Below are 18,302 nucleotides of genomic sequence, written 5' to 3'. Positions count from 1 at the left end.
ATTACTGAATATTAACACTATTAAAGCCAAATTAAGTCCAGCATTTCTCTGTTGTCCAACATAACTTATGTTGTTCCTCAAGAAATCTGTCATCTCTAACTGGCTAAAGATGTTAATTACATGAGCATATAATGAAAGCATCAAAATCTTTGAAAGAAACTTAATTCCTTGCCAGTATTTGTCTTCAAACATCCTCACTCATGTCATGCTAAAGAAACATTGCCAAGGAAGCTGTTGGCTGAACTGGTCTGGTGACTTCTCATCTTCCTGGAAGCTGGTGGCCCCAGAAGGTGCCAAAACGAAGGTGCAAGATGGATTTGGGTCACTGAATTTCAGAAAAAGAGCCAATCCTGCTGTTACCAAGATATATACCTCCTTCTTTTTTTTTTTTTTTTTTTTTTTTTTTTTCTTTTTTTTTTTTTTGTTTTGTTTTGGTTTGGTTTTTTTGGTTTTTTTCTTGCATCACATTGAAGCATGGTAACTGTGCCTTTTTAAGGGCACTGTTACAATAAAATATCAGCTGCCATCAAATCTATGTTAGTAACATTGGCTCAGCTGCATGTAGTCTCCTAAATCATACACAAAGAGCTGAAAGAGCTGGTTTTTTTCTCAGCTTTATCATTGTCAGCTTTGTTATCATAGGACTTGCAATAACTTCTTTGGAGTTTTCATTCTTAAACCTTTTCTATTTTTATTCCACTGGAATAAAAGCAGATGTTGAAATTCATATATTTATCTGTACAGTGATGCAGTTTCCACATTTAAAAACAGGAGGCTCCATTAATTAGCTAGTTAGACTTAGCAAACTATGGGCTGCTTAGTCTATCACTGAACTTTGTTACAATAACAGAATAATTAATCTGCCACATTGTTAACAAATAATTCCAGTATTAGAATGTAATTGGTCTTGCACAGTCTTGTGGAAATAGGTCCTGTCAAACACAGCTTGCTTCTATTTTGATAGGGTGAAAGCTTTGGTCAATAGAAATAGTAGGGTTGGAATCATATGTCTGGATTTTGCCAGAGAAATTTTAATTGTAACAACAGATTGTATATAAAATTAACTTGGTCATAACATTGGGGTGTAAAACACACAGAGATATTGGAGAATAAGTGGATAATAGTGTGTGGGAAAGCTGGTAGGAATCCTTGTATAATTTTAACATTCTACATGATGAACTCTGTGCTAAAGAAACTTTATGACAAATGACACAGGGATTGGCAAGATAAATAGTGATGTAAGGTCACTGCTATATCAGGACTCACATCACTCTACCATAGCCTGGAGCTTATGGCCATAAACCAGACATAAGGCAAAGGGTGTCAGCTGTAACCAAAATAGGGACCACTCCTTTGGAGAGCTTTTCTGAATGAGGATTTTGGATAAAATGTGTTCCCAGTGCAGTGCTGTGTCCAATTAAAAAAAAAAAAAATTCAGACACCTATACTCCTACACTCCAGAAATTGATAATTTCAAATTCACAGGATGGTATAGACATGAAGGAGGGATGGAAACTGAGTTTTATCCAACACACTTCAGGAACTAGGGTGGTCCACAAAAAGATGTGTGGGCTTTATAAAGAGTAAAGGGGTCAATATGAACCTAAGGGGAGTTAAATATAGGGAAACACTTTTTACCAACTGATAACAAGCTGTCCACTTGTCATGAAAGAACAGTGGAACTCCACACAAAAAAAAACAAGCCTAAGAAAGCAGTCATTCACAATGAGGGAAAAAGTAGTAAGTGTTATACTGAAGATCAGCTGTCATAATCAGAGAATTTTAAGAAAAGTGCATCTCAGAATATGAAACTGTTTTATTTAACTTTCCTTGGAAAGGTAGGTTCCTCATCCAGAATGAAATCTTACAAACAGCTCATTTCTCCTGAATATACACACCTGTTTTCCAGCCTGAGTAAGGTGTGCATTTCTCAAAGATAAATCTTTCAAAATTTTGATATTTTAACTTTGCTCCTAGTCAGCTGAATGGTTGTCTTGAGCCACTAGCAAATGCTAGTTGGGTGTGTCTAATGAAGAGATCCATTGTAAGAAGATCTTCTGGGGAATAAATTTCATCTTTTTCCTGCTTAAGTAATGTTAATGTCCATTAGTATGATGATATTAGAATGCTTGTTCTTCTAGAATCATGTTTATTTTCTTCTCTAGGAGGTGTATGATATATGAAATAACTCCTCAGTTTGTATTGATATCTGCTCCTGATTTCTTTATTTTTCAAAATTGAATGACATGCATTATTGTTTTAAATCTAGTGGCACAGACAACTTTAAACAGCCCCAGTCAGTGTTAAACCCACACTGTCATACAGTTTTTGTCAACAAAACAATATAAAGCATACAGGGGCAAATATTATTTTATTTCCATTTCAGATTTTTCTAAATCCCTATAATTCAAGGCACTGACCAGAAGTTCATTATTTTGTTCCTGTCATGGTTTGACACTGGCCAAATGCAAGGCCCCCACTCATTCACCCTAACTGCCACAGCTGGACAGAGGAGAGAAAAAAAACTAATTATGGGTTCATGAGCTGAGATAAGGGCTGGGAAAAAACCTGCCAAGGGTAAAACAGGCTTAGCTTGGAGGTACAAAGTGAATTTATTACTAACAGAGTCAGGGGAGGATAATGAGAAGTAAAATAAGCCCTTAAAACACCTTTTCTCCCCAACCCCTCCCTCCTTCCCACCAGCAGCACAGGGGGACAGGGTGTGGGGGTGTGGTCGGTTTGTCACGGGATGAAGGTGAAGATGAACATTCTCCATGGGGCAGTGGAACTGAGAGCAGACTGGCTCAGATCAGGGAGTCACCTCCCCTTCCTGAACCTTTTACCTACACAGTAACAGCCACATGACTGCTACCTCAGCTGAAGAGTCATTTCTCCCAGGACCGCGTTTGTTTTCACAGGATGGACACTGGGTACCAGCTCCAAGCCAGCACCAGCTGATGACAGGCTGCATGAGCAGTTTGTGCCCAGAGCGTGGCTTTATGTTGTCTTTCGGGCTCAATTTAGCCTTATCAACATCTTTAATAAAACAAAGATACATATCTGATTGGAAAGGAACAGTTTTACATCTAACGGGAGGTCAGTGTGTCCAGTGCTTTCCTGACAACTGGATGCAGAGCAGAGGGGCAGCATCCCCTCCCTCCCCTGCATCCCGCGGTGCTCTGGATACAGAGGGGCAGCATCCCCTCCCTCCCCTGCATCCCGCGGTGCCCTGGATGCAGAGGGGCAGCATCCCCTTCCCTACATCCCGCGGTGCCCTGGATGCAGAGGGGCAGCATCCCCTCCCTCCCCTGCATCCCGCGGTGCCCTGGATGCAGAGGGACAGCATCCCGTCCCTCCCCTGCATCCCGCGGTGCCCTGGATGCAGAGGGGCAGCATCCCGTCCCTCTCCTGCATCCCTCGGTGCCCTGGATACAGAGGGGCAGCATCCCCTCCCTCCCCTGCATCCCTCGGTGCCCTGGGCGCAGAGGGGCAGCATCCCCTCCCTCCCCTGCATCCCGCGGTGCCCTGGATGCAGAGGGGCAGCATCCCGTCCCTCCCCTGCATCCCGCGGCGCTCTGGAGGAGCCCAGGACACCTTTGTCTCTCCGGGGCGCGGCGCGCATTGCCGGCTCGGTCCCGCCCGCGCACCCCGGTACCCGCGCGCTCCCGCGCTCCGTACCCGCAGTGTCCCCGCGGGGCGCTGCCGGGCGCGTGCCCGTGCCCGTGCCCGTGCCCGTGGCCGCGCTCGGGCGCGCTCCCCGCGGGGCGGGCGGAGCGCTCGGCGGCGCGCACGGCGCGGGCGCGGCGCGGGCTTTGTGCGGGCGGCGGCGCGCAGGGGCCGGGCCGGGCAGGGCCGCGTTGATGTCACCGCTGCGGCGGGAGCCGCCGCCGCCGCCCCGGGCCGCAGCAGCCGCCGCCGGGCGCCCGGCGGAGCGCGGGTGAGGCGGCGGGGGCCATGCGGCCGCTGCCTCCGCTCCGCCGGAGCCCGCGGGGCCGCGCCTTGCGGGCATGGTGAGGCTGCCCTCGGCCCGCCGTCCGCGCCGGGAGCATGTGGGTGAACCCCGAGGAGGTGCTGCTGGCCAACGCGCTGTGGGTGACGGAGCGGGCCAACCCCTACTTCATCCTGCAGAGGAGGAAGGGGCACGGCGGCGATGGCGGCGGCGGGGGGCTGGCAGGTAAGGGCGGCCCTCGGGCTCCCCTGGGATCGCTCCCGGGATGCGCGATTCCCACGCGGGTTTACACCGCAGCGCCGGGCTGTGACCTGCCCCCGCTGCCCGCAGGATTCGCTTGCTGAAAATTCTTCAGCGCGCGTTCCTAAATAAAACCGGACAGTGTTGTAATTCGGAGGTTTACGATTCGTTTCGGCTTCTCCGTGTGTCCTTGTGAAGCGTGTTCCCCGAATGCTTTGTTTCCGCCTGGCAGCTGGAGACGCTTTTGGAGAGGTTTGGGTCATTCTCATCATTGAGACACTCATCCAGGTCTTAATAATACTGTACATATACATTCGTCGAGGTTTTCCACCCTTTCTTAGGCAGTGTGTGTGTATTTATATGAGATTATTTATAGGCGATACAGAGCCCGGTAGTGTTCCCGCTGGTGCTTCTTGAATTGGTACAGAACAATCCAGCTCGTTCTCCTGAAGCCTGTGCTTTCTTCTTTACGCACTTCCATGACAATTAAGCTAAAGCAAAATAGGCATATGGGCTGCATCTGTGTTTGGTTCAGGGTCCTGTATGTGTTTACTGTGAGATTGAGTGTTTCTTCAGCCCTTCAGTGCTCTATGGACTTGTAAACAGTTCATAATCTTAACTGAGGCACTGCTGTGAAGTGTGTTTTCATGTAGACTGCTGAGATCTTCAGTCAGTGTTGTGTGTTGATAAACTACCTCATTCTTGTGCGGGAAGTGACCAGCAGCCATGCCACATTGGCTGTCGATTTCTCAATGTTTTAAATAATCTTTTGAAGTGTGGACACGATTGACAAATTGATAAAAAACGTGTTTTGCCTCAAAAGTTCACCCCTGCTCTGCTTACTGACAAATTCTTCTCAGTCTCTCCTTTCATGGATTACCCCCTGGCCTCTCAAGGTCTGACAAGTCATTCTTCTCCCTTTCTGGCTTTGTTATCTTTGGATTAGAGGTGGTTTGAGATAGCCATCAATTTTCCAGCCATTTCTCAGCTATTGGGAAAACAAGTTGAGAGTTTAGGGTTCTGTTCTTCAACCTGTTTGCATGCATACCTAAGCCTTCTTGCAATAGTCTGATTGGTGATACCACTTTACAGATGGAGAAAACACTTCTGGAGGATTTTGTCCTTGAATGGAAGCAGGATTCATAAAATGTGCACTCCTTCTTTTTGTGGAGGCCAGATAAGCCTGCAGCATTTGGTAGAAGTTCAGAATAGAGAAATAGTTCTTTGTTTTTGTGTTAACCCCCTGCCTTTTGGAATTTAAATATTTGTGCTGTGTTTCCATTATTTTAGTATGTGAATGAAATCTGTATAGTGAGTATTATTTAGAAGGTGAAATTCTCCACGTGTTTTGAAGTGTGCTTTTCATGTGGCTCTTACTGGAATTGCTTTGCCTGGAATTGCAGCTGCTGTGGCATTGAGGTAGTAGCAACAAGTCAGTTTCTAGGGGGTGTGTTTGTTTGTACAGAACAGGGCTGGTAAAAAGTTGTAGCTTTCTTCAGTATGTTGCCAAAACCAGAACTAATCAAAGCCCTGTAACTAACTAATTTATTCGAGTTGGCAGTATTTAAAGGAATGTGTGGGAACTTATCAGACCATGTGCTAAAATGGCAAGGGTTTATGACACAGTGGTCAGCAAAAGGTGGGAGAGGAAGGGTGAGTGATGGGTGTAGTCTCCAAGCCACTCCCAATGAGGCAGGCACAGTAAAAAGTGGAACTTGGGTTTATTTTTTTTTTTTTTTTTTTATGGAAATACTGGAATTTTCTGCTGGTTCTTCTAACAGCTGTGGTCTGGCAGTTGAAGGACAAGAAAGGTGGAGAAAGCCAATGGATTGCTGTAGGTAGGAAAGATTGGTTAAAAGCAACATATTGAGGGATCTAGCTGATCCTGAGTTAAAGAATAAATCTTCTGGCATGGTGAACAGGATACATAATTTGTAGTAGTCATAACATCTAGGATGACCCTTTGGAAGTTCTCTAGATGATACTGGTCTTGTGACAAAGGTGGAGGTTACCTGGTCAAAAGTAAACAGGGAAAAAAAGAACTTGTGGTGTGGTGGGTTGGGGTTTTTTTTCTCCTTAATTACCCTTTCTGTAGTGACATAATGCTGAAATTTGCTCAGATATAATCTAAGAAGTTAGTCACCCATTAATATGGTATGAAATTTGGCCTGGTTACTCTGTGGGAAACCAACTTACATGTCTGTGTCCTTGAAATTGACTAGAAATATTGTGTACAATATTTTAAACTGTGCTGGGGATGATCTCAATTCACATTTGCAAGAGAGGATGTAAACACAGCTGTCCTTTTTCTTTTTTGTGATCCAACTTTTGCTGACTTATACTCTCTCATTATTGATTCTTGAAGTCATTTGTCTTGAGTTGTGGAATGAGAATTGACTTTCAAGTTGATGAGGCTGTGGGTATGATGGCATTGGATGGCTTCACCATGTAACTTAAGCAGTGGCTGGACAAGGAGAAGCATTGATTCTCTGGCACTGCCCTCCAGTCTGGGTTTGCTGTGAAGCTGTCATCAGCAAACTGATCAGGGTTAAATGTAATGCCCTTCTCTGCCTCTGTGCTCATGGCAAACTCCTTTTGGCATGTCTCATGCTGCTTGTTGGCTTTATGTACTTTGCAGGGAAAGGAGTATCAGTCACTTTGGGGGAAGGGGTGAAAAATCCACCCTTTCTACACTGCTTCTGTCCTCTTGGCCTTGGTTTATGTAGCAGTTGAATGGAGAAACTCTAATTTAAATTCTTGTTTGGACATTGGAGACGTTTTCTGCTCTATTGTATTGTAACAAGTTAGGAGAATGATGATGATCTTTTAATGTGTTAGGGCAATGCTAATTAGCAAATCCACAGAAGTAATCTCTGCTAACAAGGTGCATTAGGTCTATTAGATGTAGTATAGTTTACTTCAGAGGTACAGCTTTTCTAATAAACAGTGTGGATCCATTTTAATACTGAATTGGGGTCTGGACTAGTTAAAATTATTGTGTCAATGTCATTACTAGTCACATCAGTGGGACTTTGCTTTGAAAGCATGCCTTAATTGAAGGGTTGTTTGGGTTTTATTTTCCTTTTTAACAAGAAGAAAATAGGAAAGACTGTGAATGGGATTTTAAATTGGATTTTCATAGCTGTTCTGCAAACTCACATTATCTTGCATCACTGCATTAATCTTCCAGGACAAGACCAAAAAATGTGCTTTTTTGCTTTAAAAGTATTTGATGGTTGATAAGCTTTCTCTGTAATTAAATTGTTTCATTCCTTGCACATAATGCCATGCCCATATTTCACTTCTGTGTGACCCTTGGTCAGATGTTTCATATTCCTTTTGTTCACCAACAGGGAAAAAAGTATTTTTCTTTCCTCAAATTCTTATTGCTTCCCTGGGAAGCTTGGTAATTTTGCCTGTATGAAATAATTCCTTCTCCAGAGGAATGTGGTGTATTTATTTACACAGCAGCCTGCATCAGCTGTAGCGGAGGTATTTGGACAGAACATGAACCTGAATCTCTACCATCATTTGGGTACTGTGTCCTGTGAGATAGCATTACTTTTATGGGTGTAAAGATCTTGAATATGTCATAAAATTCAAAACAACAATGCTATTAAGTGTATCTTCCATTCAGATGCAACAAATAGGTTTAAAAATCTCTTAACTGCTTCCTGCTATACTGTGATAATGTTTGTCAAACTCTTCTGCTTCAAGACATTATAGTAAGGAATTGATAATCCTGCTAATGGATGGCAGAGCAATGTATTCACTTGGAGCTTACAGGAACAGAAACTGAGGCTGTGGGACAGTTAGCTGTGCTCCTTTTGCCTGTGTACATTTGTGTGTGTGTGAAGTAGAGATGAAATTCTAAGTGACTTTGTTTAAATGCTATTGTGAGATCTTTGAATCCCAAGGGAAATAAGTTGTTCTTAGCAAGAACTGGTTTTAGAAGTGAATTATTTTGTAATTAGGGTATATGTACTTACATCTGGGACAGTGCCTGGGTGAGAGATGCAGTAGGAGTTGTAAGTCCGTGTGATGTTGCCAAGAATGATTCAAATGTTTAAGCAGAAGAGAGCAGATGGAAATTTGCTGACTTCTGGTGAAAAAAGGATCTGATGAAATACTACTTCTCCCCAGATATTTTTACAGAAGGAGTTGTCATTTTATTTCCACATTGGAAAGGCAAAAAGGAGAGGTTCTGAGCTCAGCTGGCTGATGTGAAATATCAATGTCAGATCTAATATAATTTTTAATACTGTGACAGTGTTCTAACTTGAAAGGCTTTCCTGCAGCCTTGCTGGACAACAGTATTAGTATTAGTATTTCACCTTTGGAGCTAAGATTCTGTCTTGCTCACAGCCTCTCAGTTCAGACAGTTGAGGAGGAGATTACTTGAAAACCTGTTTATGCTTAAGAGCCAGTTGATCATCTGCCTGAACAAAGTGTGGTCCATGTTTTAACAAACTTGACACTTTCTGGCCTTGTTGACTCAAGTAGTTGGGATTTTGCATGTCAGACTTGAGTAGAAAGAGTGTGGTTTCAGATACTTCAAATACAGTGTTTATCAAAATGGATGCAGTTAGCAGAATGGATAGGAGTGGGCAGCCTGTCTGTCCATCAGCTTTCCGTGATTGTTTTGGCACCCAGGGTGGAAGCTGGTCTCCTCTGCTCTGCTTTCATGTGTCAGTACACCAAATCTACTCTGATACTCTGAGCTGCTCCTCAGGATCTGCTGTGGGTGTGTTTACTTCTCCACACCAGTGCATTTCCACTTCAAGGAACATGCAGATGTCCAGGGCTGATTGGTGTTTGATTCCCCAGACTGACTCAGTCTTTCTGTTGAATTCCCAGATGCTTTTCCCAGTTCCTCACTTCCTGTCTGATGCTTCTCTCCATCTCCAGCTCTTGCAGCAGGGCACTCTTGGCTCTAGAGACTCAGTGCCTGAGATGTTGCTGGGTGTAGCTTTGCCTTCTCTCCTCTCTTGTTTCCTGAAGTTTCTAGATGGGGGTGTTTGAATTTCTACCACAGCAGCAATCTTGGTTTCAGTTAGTACATTTTTAGTGTTTTGGATGTTTTTTTAGTGTTCTTTCCTTATAGTCTGTCTTGTTCTTCCCCTTTGCTTTTTCCAGTATTTTATCAGCCAGAGTTATTGAGATCTTCTTTTCAGCATTGTTCATTTCCCTGGTAAAGTTCCTCCTCTGACAGCTTATTGAAATCTGATCTATCTGCAGGTATTCAGTCAGAACTGTGAGAATTTAAAATTCTCTTTTTCTGAAGCTAATGCTTCCTTTCAGATTTAGTTTATATTTCACCATGCTTCAGGATGAATCCTTCTGAATTCAAGCTGAGTTTGCAGTGCCCACTTCAGTCCTCAAGCAATTTCATTTACTAGAATCAGTTAACAGCAATTTTTCTTAGGTTTGGAGGGGTTTTTTTCTGGTTTTGTTGGTGTTTTTTTTTTCTTGATTTGCTCATACTTACTTGATTTGTTCTTTCATCCTACATGTTATATCTGAATCTTATGTTGGTGCAGATACAGGTCTAAAATTTCCTGTTGGATGAAATCTATCAAATTTGTTTATGCCTACTCTGACAGAATGGGATACTTAAAAATAGTTAGTTGTGAGTGAAATTCAGTGACTTCTCTGCTGTTTTCATCTGTGATTCTTGTTTATGCATTTCCTAAGTGTTTTTTACAATCTTAGGATAATTGTTTCTATCACACCTAGAAGGCATTTGATAACTTCATCACATTTTTCTCACTGTTTCTCCATAATTTCATATAGTCTGGTGTGATTGATATGTAGTATATTTTTTTTCAGTAGTGTGAGATAAGTTGTTTGGGATTTTGTCTAAATATCAGTTTTCTCTGTGTTGTATGCCTTCACATACTTTTAACTGTGGCATGTCCTGTCAGTGCTCATCTCTCTATGAGCTTCAGCTTAGAAGATACAAAAAATTGTAAAAGCTGAAAGTCTAAACCCAACCAGATTTAGGCTCAAGTTAAGGTACAGATTTTTTACAGGGATGGTCATGAGTTGTTTGGACACCTTAACAAGTACAGATAATCCCTTTTAAATTAACATATTTGGAAGATAATCTGATTCAATCACAATTGTTAAACTTGAAGGGAGGATGAAAGCTTTATTGCTTATTGCTGTTTTATCCCTTGGTAATCAAGCCAGATTGGCCCTCCCCAAGCTTTTTCTTTAAATACTGGTGGTTAGTTTTTCATTCTCTCACTTGTATTCATCAACCTGAAGACAGAGAAAGTAAGTGCTGGTTTTGCTGCTTTTCTTAGTAAATGTCAGTAGAGTGGCAATTCTTCCTCAAAATCAGTTTCACTGAATATGTTTGAAAACCCCAAATGAAAGGGTGGCTGAACAAATCTGTAGAAATGTGTTGGTAGGACAAGAGAGCAGCAAGGGCAAACATGGAGGAAAACTTAACAAATCCTAAATTCTTAACTATTTAAGAAATATATTAAAGAATAGATATGATTAATAATTTCTTAGTTAAAGGATATTACTTGTTGTAAGCTCAGAGGAAGAATTTGGTTTTCTTGATACCACATTAGATGCCCATATAAGCCACATGGGAAGACAGTTAGGAATTAAGTTTTTAGAGGTCATTTTACCTTCATTTATGTGAATGAACACCTATTTTAAAAGTGTAGCCCTTCATAAAGTTTTAAGGGCAGTATTCATAATGAAGAGGTTATATTCTTATTTTTGTGGGTATTATTGCCACAAAATTATTGTGGGTATTATTGGAAGTTTAACACTCAATTATTTTTGTGAGGTGTGTAATATTTCCAATTTGTATAGGCTTTCCTGTGAAATTAAATCAAGGAGAATTGACCCTCCCTTTTAAAAGGATTTGTCTGTAGTATTACCCATGGAGTTCTGTTTGTTGCTCTAGGTTGAGTTTTGACAGACAAGCATTGGGATGATCTCATCCTGTAATAACAAATGAGAGAGAGCTAATCACATAAACTGCCTTGAGAAAGAATGGAGGAGTAAGGATTCATTCTCTTGACTGTGAAAAACAATACCTTGTGCTGTATGCTATGTGTTGTTAGGAGTTATTGTTTTTATAGCTCAGGAAGCAACACTTAAACTTTAGGAAGAATTTATTCATTGTCCATCAAATCAATATAAAACTGAATGCTCAGGGTGTAAATATGACTTAAATCAACCCTATTGATTGAAGCTTTCTTGAAAATCGGCTGACATCTGCAATCTAAATAGATGCTGTGGGTGTTGCAGGTTTATGATCAGAGCTCATTATGTGTCCATCTTACTTCAGTGGAAAGAGGAGTCATCAATGTGCTTTAAATACTGAGGACTTTTTAAGAAGTATGGTTTTGATTCAGTGTTGGAATGTCACAGTGCCTGTTTTGAAAAGCTCTTGCTTGTGACACGTTTTCCAGGTTTTCCTGGTTCTTGTGTTGAGCTACACAAACAGGCTGCTGACATCCATGAGACTGAGTGGTAGCTCATGGGCTTGACTCCAGGAGTCACAGTCTGACCTGTAGCTCCTTTGCAAGGTGTTATTTTGTATTTACTCTGTGTGCTAAAAACATGTGTGTTCTTTGTTCAGACATTTTGAGATAAAAACCTTTTAATAAAAGGTATTTTGAGGTATGGATTCATGTCAGCCTGGAAGGAGGATGAGACAGGGCAGGGCTTTTCTCCCAGGAGCCATGTGAGTAACATATGTTTGCACTCTGGCAAACTGGGGGAAGGGAGGGCACAGCAGTCAGTGGCACTGCAGGGTGGCCTCCTTCAGCTCCAGGCAAGGTGTGACACAAGCTGCCTGTGTCACTGAGCAATGGATGTGTCACAGGTCCCTGCTGTGTGCTGAAAGCACCTCTGCTCTGAGGCTAGAGATGACTGGGAAGCATCACTGTCTGATTCCATCCCCAGCTTTTTGGTGCTTGCTGTGCAACAAAGCCATGGCTGCTGGTGATTCTTAAGCTTTGAAGTGTCATTATTTATTACAATTCATTGGCTTTTCAGTGTTTTAATAAGGTGCACTAGAGGTAATAGATAATCCAGATCAACACTCTTGAATATGTAATCCAATTTACTTTGAGCAGGTGAAACACAAAAGCTCTCAAATAATACTGCTGTGAGGGGGACTGTAGAAGGGTGATAAAGACTACTCAGTCTTTGTGTTTTTAAATGAGAACATGGCTTTTTGTGGAAGAGGGTTAGTGTCATAAGAAAATTCTTTGCTAATAAAGAGTTTGTTAATGTGTACAGTGCATAAACTTGCTTTTCCTTTAAAAACACAAAGACACTTTTACAAAGACACTTCCAAATTATTATGAAAGATAAAGAAAAGAAAGAGAGAAATATTCCTGCAGTGAAAATCTGTGCCATGGATATCCAAATAGTCACAGATATTGTGGCTTAGGACAGGTGTTCGAGTCTGTGTACTCTGAGGTGTGCTGAAAATGTACCAGGCTGGTTCTACAGGTCATGGCTTGATTTCATTGCTGTTTGTGGGCAGTTTGTAATCAGCCTGGACTGTAAGCCATCTGGAATAATGGTCTCCAAGGAGCAAGGACTGCAGTGGTGCTTGGAAGAATCTCAACTGGCTAAAGCTATTGGCTTAGTTTTCCAACCAGGATGACCTACCTTTCTGAAAAATACCCTTTGGTGAGATAGGAATAATTTGTGAAGGGGGTCTGTGTTATGGAGGAGGTCAGGCTTCATGTGGTCATAATCCCTTCTAGCAAAAAAACAGGCTGAAAATTGGTTGCTGTTATAAGGATACAAGTAGAGCACATAATAAATAAATTAATTAATAAAAACTACTAATCTGTACTTTCTGCAAGAGTTATAGGCTCCCCCTCCAGCTTGTGACTAAATGTGAGCCAGCCCTGAATGTGGTCAGATAAGTAAAATGTAGTGTGATTTCTTCCTTCAGCACAAAGTGCATCGGGTAACTGAACACCTTTTCCAGTAATTCCCTCTAGTGCATTGTATGTCCTTCCAGTAACAAGATGCAAGAGCAATTGCCCAGGCTCTCAGCCAATTGTGGCTTTGTATTCCCTGGTTCCAGATATTACATATCATTATTTTTCCTCTGCTAATGCCTGTGTTTTACAGAAAAGAAAGAGAATACTGATCAATCTTCTGGACCTTCGCTTTAGAATTCAAGTTTGCAAAAGAGGAAATACCTTTTAAAAAAGGCATTATCCCTCCCTTTTCCCCTCCTGCCCCATGTATGGGTATGGTTGCTTTAGAAATTTGGCACATGTGTGTGATGGAACTGTTTGTACATAAATGGTTACTCATGCTTGAGTGCCTTCAGGATTGGGCAGCTAGCCAGATGCTAATCCTATGAATTATACCATGTGCTTTAAACCTTCTCTCGTGGAAAAACTCTTGTTTCAACAAGGGCTTGCAGGTTTAGTGTTCTTACATTGGAAATTTTTCCCCTTATTTCATTATGCAGTCGGAAACCTGATGAAATAATGGGAAACAATTTGCAGTTGGTATAGTCATGTGATTTGATGCCTGGGTAATTCACTGGCTCTTGCCCAAGGGCCAGTCTAATCTAAGGAATATGATTCTTTGCTGCCTGTTCTGTTTCTATAGAAACTCAGTTACTTAATCATGTCTGAAAAGGTACTTGCTACATGAAGAATTAATGAACTAATGAACAGTATTAAAATTCTCTTAATATATTTTTTTTAAATTTTCATTTCTACTTCATGTAGAAAATCTTCAAACAGATTATCAGTATGAGCTGATGTGGTTTCATTCTGGTTGCATCACATGTCTGCATTGCAAAAAAACCCAACGAAACAACAAGTACCCAAACCCAAAACAACCATTACTGGCCTAACAACACAAAAAGGAACAGTTCATGAAGGAGAGCAAGCAGGCTCAGCTGCACAATTGCACGAGTTTTCAGGTTATAAAAACACACACTTTTTTTTGATATCACATGTATCATCTGTCAAAACAGCTATTGCATGATACAAGTAAAATGTTACTGATAAACTGTCAGTGGCAGTTATCTTGGTAAGCTCAGATGTAAATTTCCATGTGATGATTTGGAATTCTGTCAGTTTTCTTTCTTTAACCTCACTACATGATTATTTTTTCAAACTTTTTACTGAAAAGCCCCTGACCAGCTCCTACTTACTGCACCATTGGAAAGTTTTATTTTCCTTTCCTGCCTCCCATCTATTGTTTCAGTCACTGCTGGCTTCTCGCTTTTGTTGGCTTTTTTTTTCATAGTGCTTGCCACATTTCTTAAATGCATTGCTCTGTCTTACAATGTTTGGTGGTACAGGGGGATGTTCCTCTCCTGTCTACCATATACCCATACCAGGAAGAAGGATGGGAATATCCTTTGAACTTGATTTTGCTGTACAAGTCAGTAGGTTTGTTCTGACTTCCTGATCTTACCTGCATATCCCAGTTTTTACAGCACTCCAAGAACTAGGGGCAGAATTGTTTGTCAGGATCACCCATGTGCCAATGAATTTGGGAATGGAGCAGGAGGAAAGAAACAAGCATATTTTGTAAAGAATACAGGGAATGAACAGTGTTTCTGTATCTCCGAGACGATTGCATTTGGCCAGAGTACAACTTTATTTAGATATTACATCATACCTATTGCATATTTATTACTGTCAGTAGTCATGTGAAGCTGAAAAGCACAAAGAAAAGATTCCTGCTGTATTTGCAGCCAGCCCAGATGATGAACAGAGTGTAATGTCTGGCTTGCTCCCCACTCCAGTTGAGCAGTACTGGCAGCTTTACATGTTTTAGGATTTTGCCCTTGGTTAAGTGACATGTGCTTTCTGGGCCAGGGGCTTACAGCACTTGTGAAGCTCAGATGAGAGAAAAAAATTCAAGGTACATTTTAACCAGGGTTAATCAGGGTGTGTCTAGAAGGGCTGGTGGAGAATTGTTCAGAGGCAGCTTCTCATTGTACAGCCAGTAATCAAAATGTGTGAGAGATGAGGGGCAACTAAAGCTAGTGAGGCTAATGTACATGGGGATATTTTACATTCATATTTCATCTTTGTATCCTATGGTTGTCAGATAACTTTGTAGCACACCTTACTAATGGCTTAATGTTGTGCCCAGACTTGTTTCTCATGTGTTGCAGAATTCTTGGACTAAGAAGTGGTGCATGTTATTAATTTAACAGAAAGAGATTACAGTTGATCTGACCTGAGATGATCTGTATAAAACAAAATACAAATAAAAGGAAGAGAATGGGGAAATTAAAAAATCACTGATAGGTGGGGTGTTTCTTAGTATCAGTTTCAGTTCAGATTTGAGGGATCTACTGAGATGGGAAAAGGGTACTGCTTTTATATCTTTATGATGCACAGCACAAGTCTGAAAAAGGAACAGCAAGGGAAGCAGAATTATGTATACCAGTTATGGCAGAGTAAAATGAGGAACTAATAAAATTATGACATAAAAGATGAACACATGAGACTTGAAAGGAGAACTTTTAGCAGGAGAGTTTTCAAATGTTTTTGGTGCATGTGGTTTATTTCAGCTGTTAAAAAAACCCCTAATTTCTACCCTAATAAATACTTTCACCAAAAAAAAGCTCTGAAAGTTCATCCGTTTGCTGTTTATATATTTCATTTTTTTTCAAACAATTGCAACAACTTACTGAGAACTTCAACATGAAAATGCAAATCTGACATCTCTGTGGGGAGAGATAAAAATTCTTTGTGGAGATGAAAAGGGGGAAAACTTTTACAAAGTTTAAAAAGAAATAGGCCCTTGCAGACAGTTTTGTTTTATCTGTAGTTTATTATAAAAAAAGGATATAGAATTTGTGGAAGTATGGTTAGGAATTACTGATAGCTTTTGGTGTGCAACTGTTGGTGGCTCTCTCAGTTGCAAAGAATTTTCAAAGCTACTTCTGGAAAACAGTATGGCTTTGTGTTTCCTCAGTATCCTTTTATCTGAAAAACAGCTTGACTCTTAAGGCATTTTGATCCTTCCTACCCTAAATAATCAGACTATTAAGTAGCACAATTATTTTTGCTGGAAGTCTTTAGTTTTACCTAGCTGACATTCAAGTTTTGAATCCTTATAGGGTGTGCTGTCTGGGATTTCTTGGTGGTGTTGGAGGAGGATTTTCTGCTGCTCCTGGCTTCAGCAGTATATGAAGCACAGGGAAGAACTAGATAACCTTTAAACATGATTTTATAACACAGCTACCTTCTGCTTTGCTTTGATTTGCCTGTCTTTATGCTGGCATTGATATGCATTAAAGAGTTGAAGTCTTCTTTAAGCTGAAGATGTTTCCCTGTTAAATCACTCTTCCTCTTTACAGCATGAGACAACAAGCATGATGATGAATATGTAGATCTGCATTTTGCTGTGGAGGGTGAAATGGAATGGGGCTGCAGAGCCCTCTCCTGTGGGATCTTGAATTTTCCATCACTGTGTTGATCAGAATTTCTTCTTCCATAGGTCTCCTTGTGGGTACTCTTGATGTTGTGTTGGACTCCAGTGCCAGAGTGGCACCATATCGAATCCTCTACCAAGCACCAGACTCCTTGGTCTACTGGACCATTGCCTGTGGTAAGGACAAATACAGACATGTGGATTTTTATTCTTCCTGGATACTGTGTCACATAACATAAATGAGAGCATCCTTCCTGCTGAGCACAGTCATCTCAGGACAAATAAATGGGTCAGGATGAAAACCTGCTGTCATGCTAAAATTCAGTGGCACCAGAGTTTCTGATAGTCAGACCTTAAATGCCAGCATGGGGGGGGGGGGTGTTATGCACAATGTCTGAATGAAACCAGAAATGGCCATGGAGCAGGGACAAAACATTTGTTTTTCCCACTTTTCTTCTCCCAAAGGTGTTCCCAGAGCAGCAGTACCCATTCCTTCTTCCTGCTCTTTTTCTCCATGCCCAGGGCTCACTCCATTCCTGAGTGATGGGATGTCTCTAAAGAGGATGGTGTGAGTACCTGGATTACAGCACCCCAGTTACCCAGACAAGGCACCTGGCATCCCTTGCAATGGTAACCAGGAAGAAACTGCAGCCCAAGCACTCATGTGAATACTGAATAGCAAACAGTGAGACATTTCCTGTCTCCTCCAGGATAAATACCATCTAGATCCCAGGGCTGCCCTGCCTCCTGGTTGTTTATTTCAGACAGTGTGTGGTCTTTCTAAATATGATGTACTTAGAGTTCAGCAAGATGGTAGCTAGGTTAAAGTTAACTACAGAAGTGTATGTTCTTACATGGATGCAACAACTTTTAAGAGTTTTGGTCTTTAATGCTCCAGCTTGGACAAATCTAGCAGAAAGGCTGTTCCTTTTGTTGTTATAGTAGTGAAAACAATTGAGTTGATATTTTTGTACATTAAATAGGATTTTTGCATGTATCAGATCCTGTACTAAATGCTTATTTCTCTGATCAGGTACCTATTGCAAGTAGCATAAAACAGAATGGAGTAGTCTCTGGTTTTGTCTGCTGTCTCTGAAGGTAGTGTCTGTAGTTAAATGCAGAAGATCCAGGTCGTTTAGCTTTGATTGGCCAAGCTTGTCAGATCAGATCATTGGTTTGATAGTATTGCTTTTCAGTCTTAGCAAATGGAAACTTTTCAGTGCAGCTTCTCCAGCTCAAAAGTTTCACTGGCAGCAAAGTTCTTGGCAACAGCCAAAACTCGTTAATTTGGAAGAGAATTGAGGAGAGAGAACAAATGAGAAGTGCATGCCTGTCATCTCTTTAATGGCCTGGTAACCTCCAGCACCCCCACTGTTGCCTGACATTCAGAAATACTGGTTAATGATGCTATAGGCTTCTTTTCAACTATCTGTTCCACTTCATTAGTGCCCATTCTCCCAATGAAATTTGACATTTAGATTATTTGGATGACTTTTCCTCCAGACAGACACCCTTTGGGAAGGGAAGAGAAGGAAGAACAGACAAAAGTTTGCTATAGATCTAATAATTTTAATTCAAACCAGGCTCTGTTCTTAGAAGCATATGATTTCTGTGTCTGGCAAAAGTGATATCAAAGCTGTGCCTCCTTCTGAATCTAACAGGAAGTTTTGCTGGTAGGTCTTATTAGCACAAGTATTTC

General features: G+C 41.4%; 1 protein-coding gene across 2 annotated transcripts in view; it reads left to right on the top strand.

Moving 5' to 3' along the window:
- The first annotated feature begins 3,836 nt into the window (after nt 1-3,836).
- The window catches only part of TBC1D9 (TBC1 domain family member 9), a 42,229-nt gene continuing 27,763 nt past the window's right edge, over nt 3,837-18,302 (top strand). The window contains exons 1-2 of one of the 2 annotated variants that reach the window (XM_056489361.1): nt 3,837-4,174; nt 16,670-16,780. In XM_056489361.1, the coding sequence (XP_056345336.1) occupies nt 4,048-4,174; nt 16,670-16,780 (238 nt within the window). In that variant the 5' untranslated portion in view covers nt 3,837-4,047. The remainder of the gene's footprint in view (nt 4,175-16,669; nt 16,781-18,302) is intronic. The other variant, XM_056489362.1, reaches the window with a different exon arrangement.

Source organism: Oenanthe melanoleuca, chromosome 4 (assembly GCF_029582105.1).
Source record: "Oenanthe melanoleuca isolate GR-GAL-2019-014 chromosome 4, OMel1.0, whole genome shotgun sequence".
Taxonomy (NCBI): Eukaryota; Metazoa; Chordata; class Aves; order Passeriformes; family Muscicapidae; genus Oenanthe; species Oenanthe melanoleuca.
Note: the sequence above shows the minus strand (reverse complement) of the source record. Positions and strands in the feature narration are given on the sequence as shown.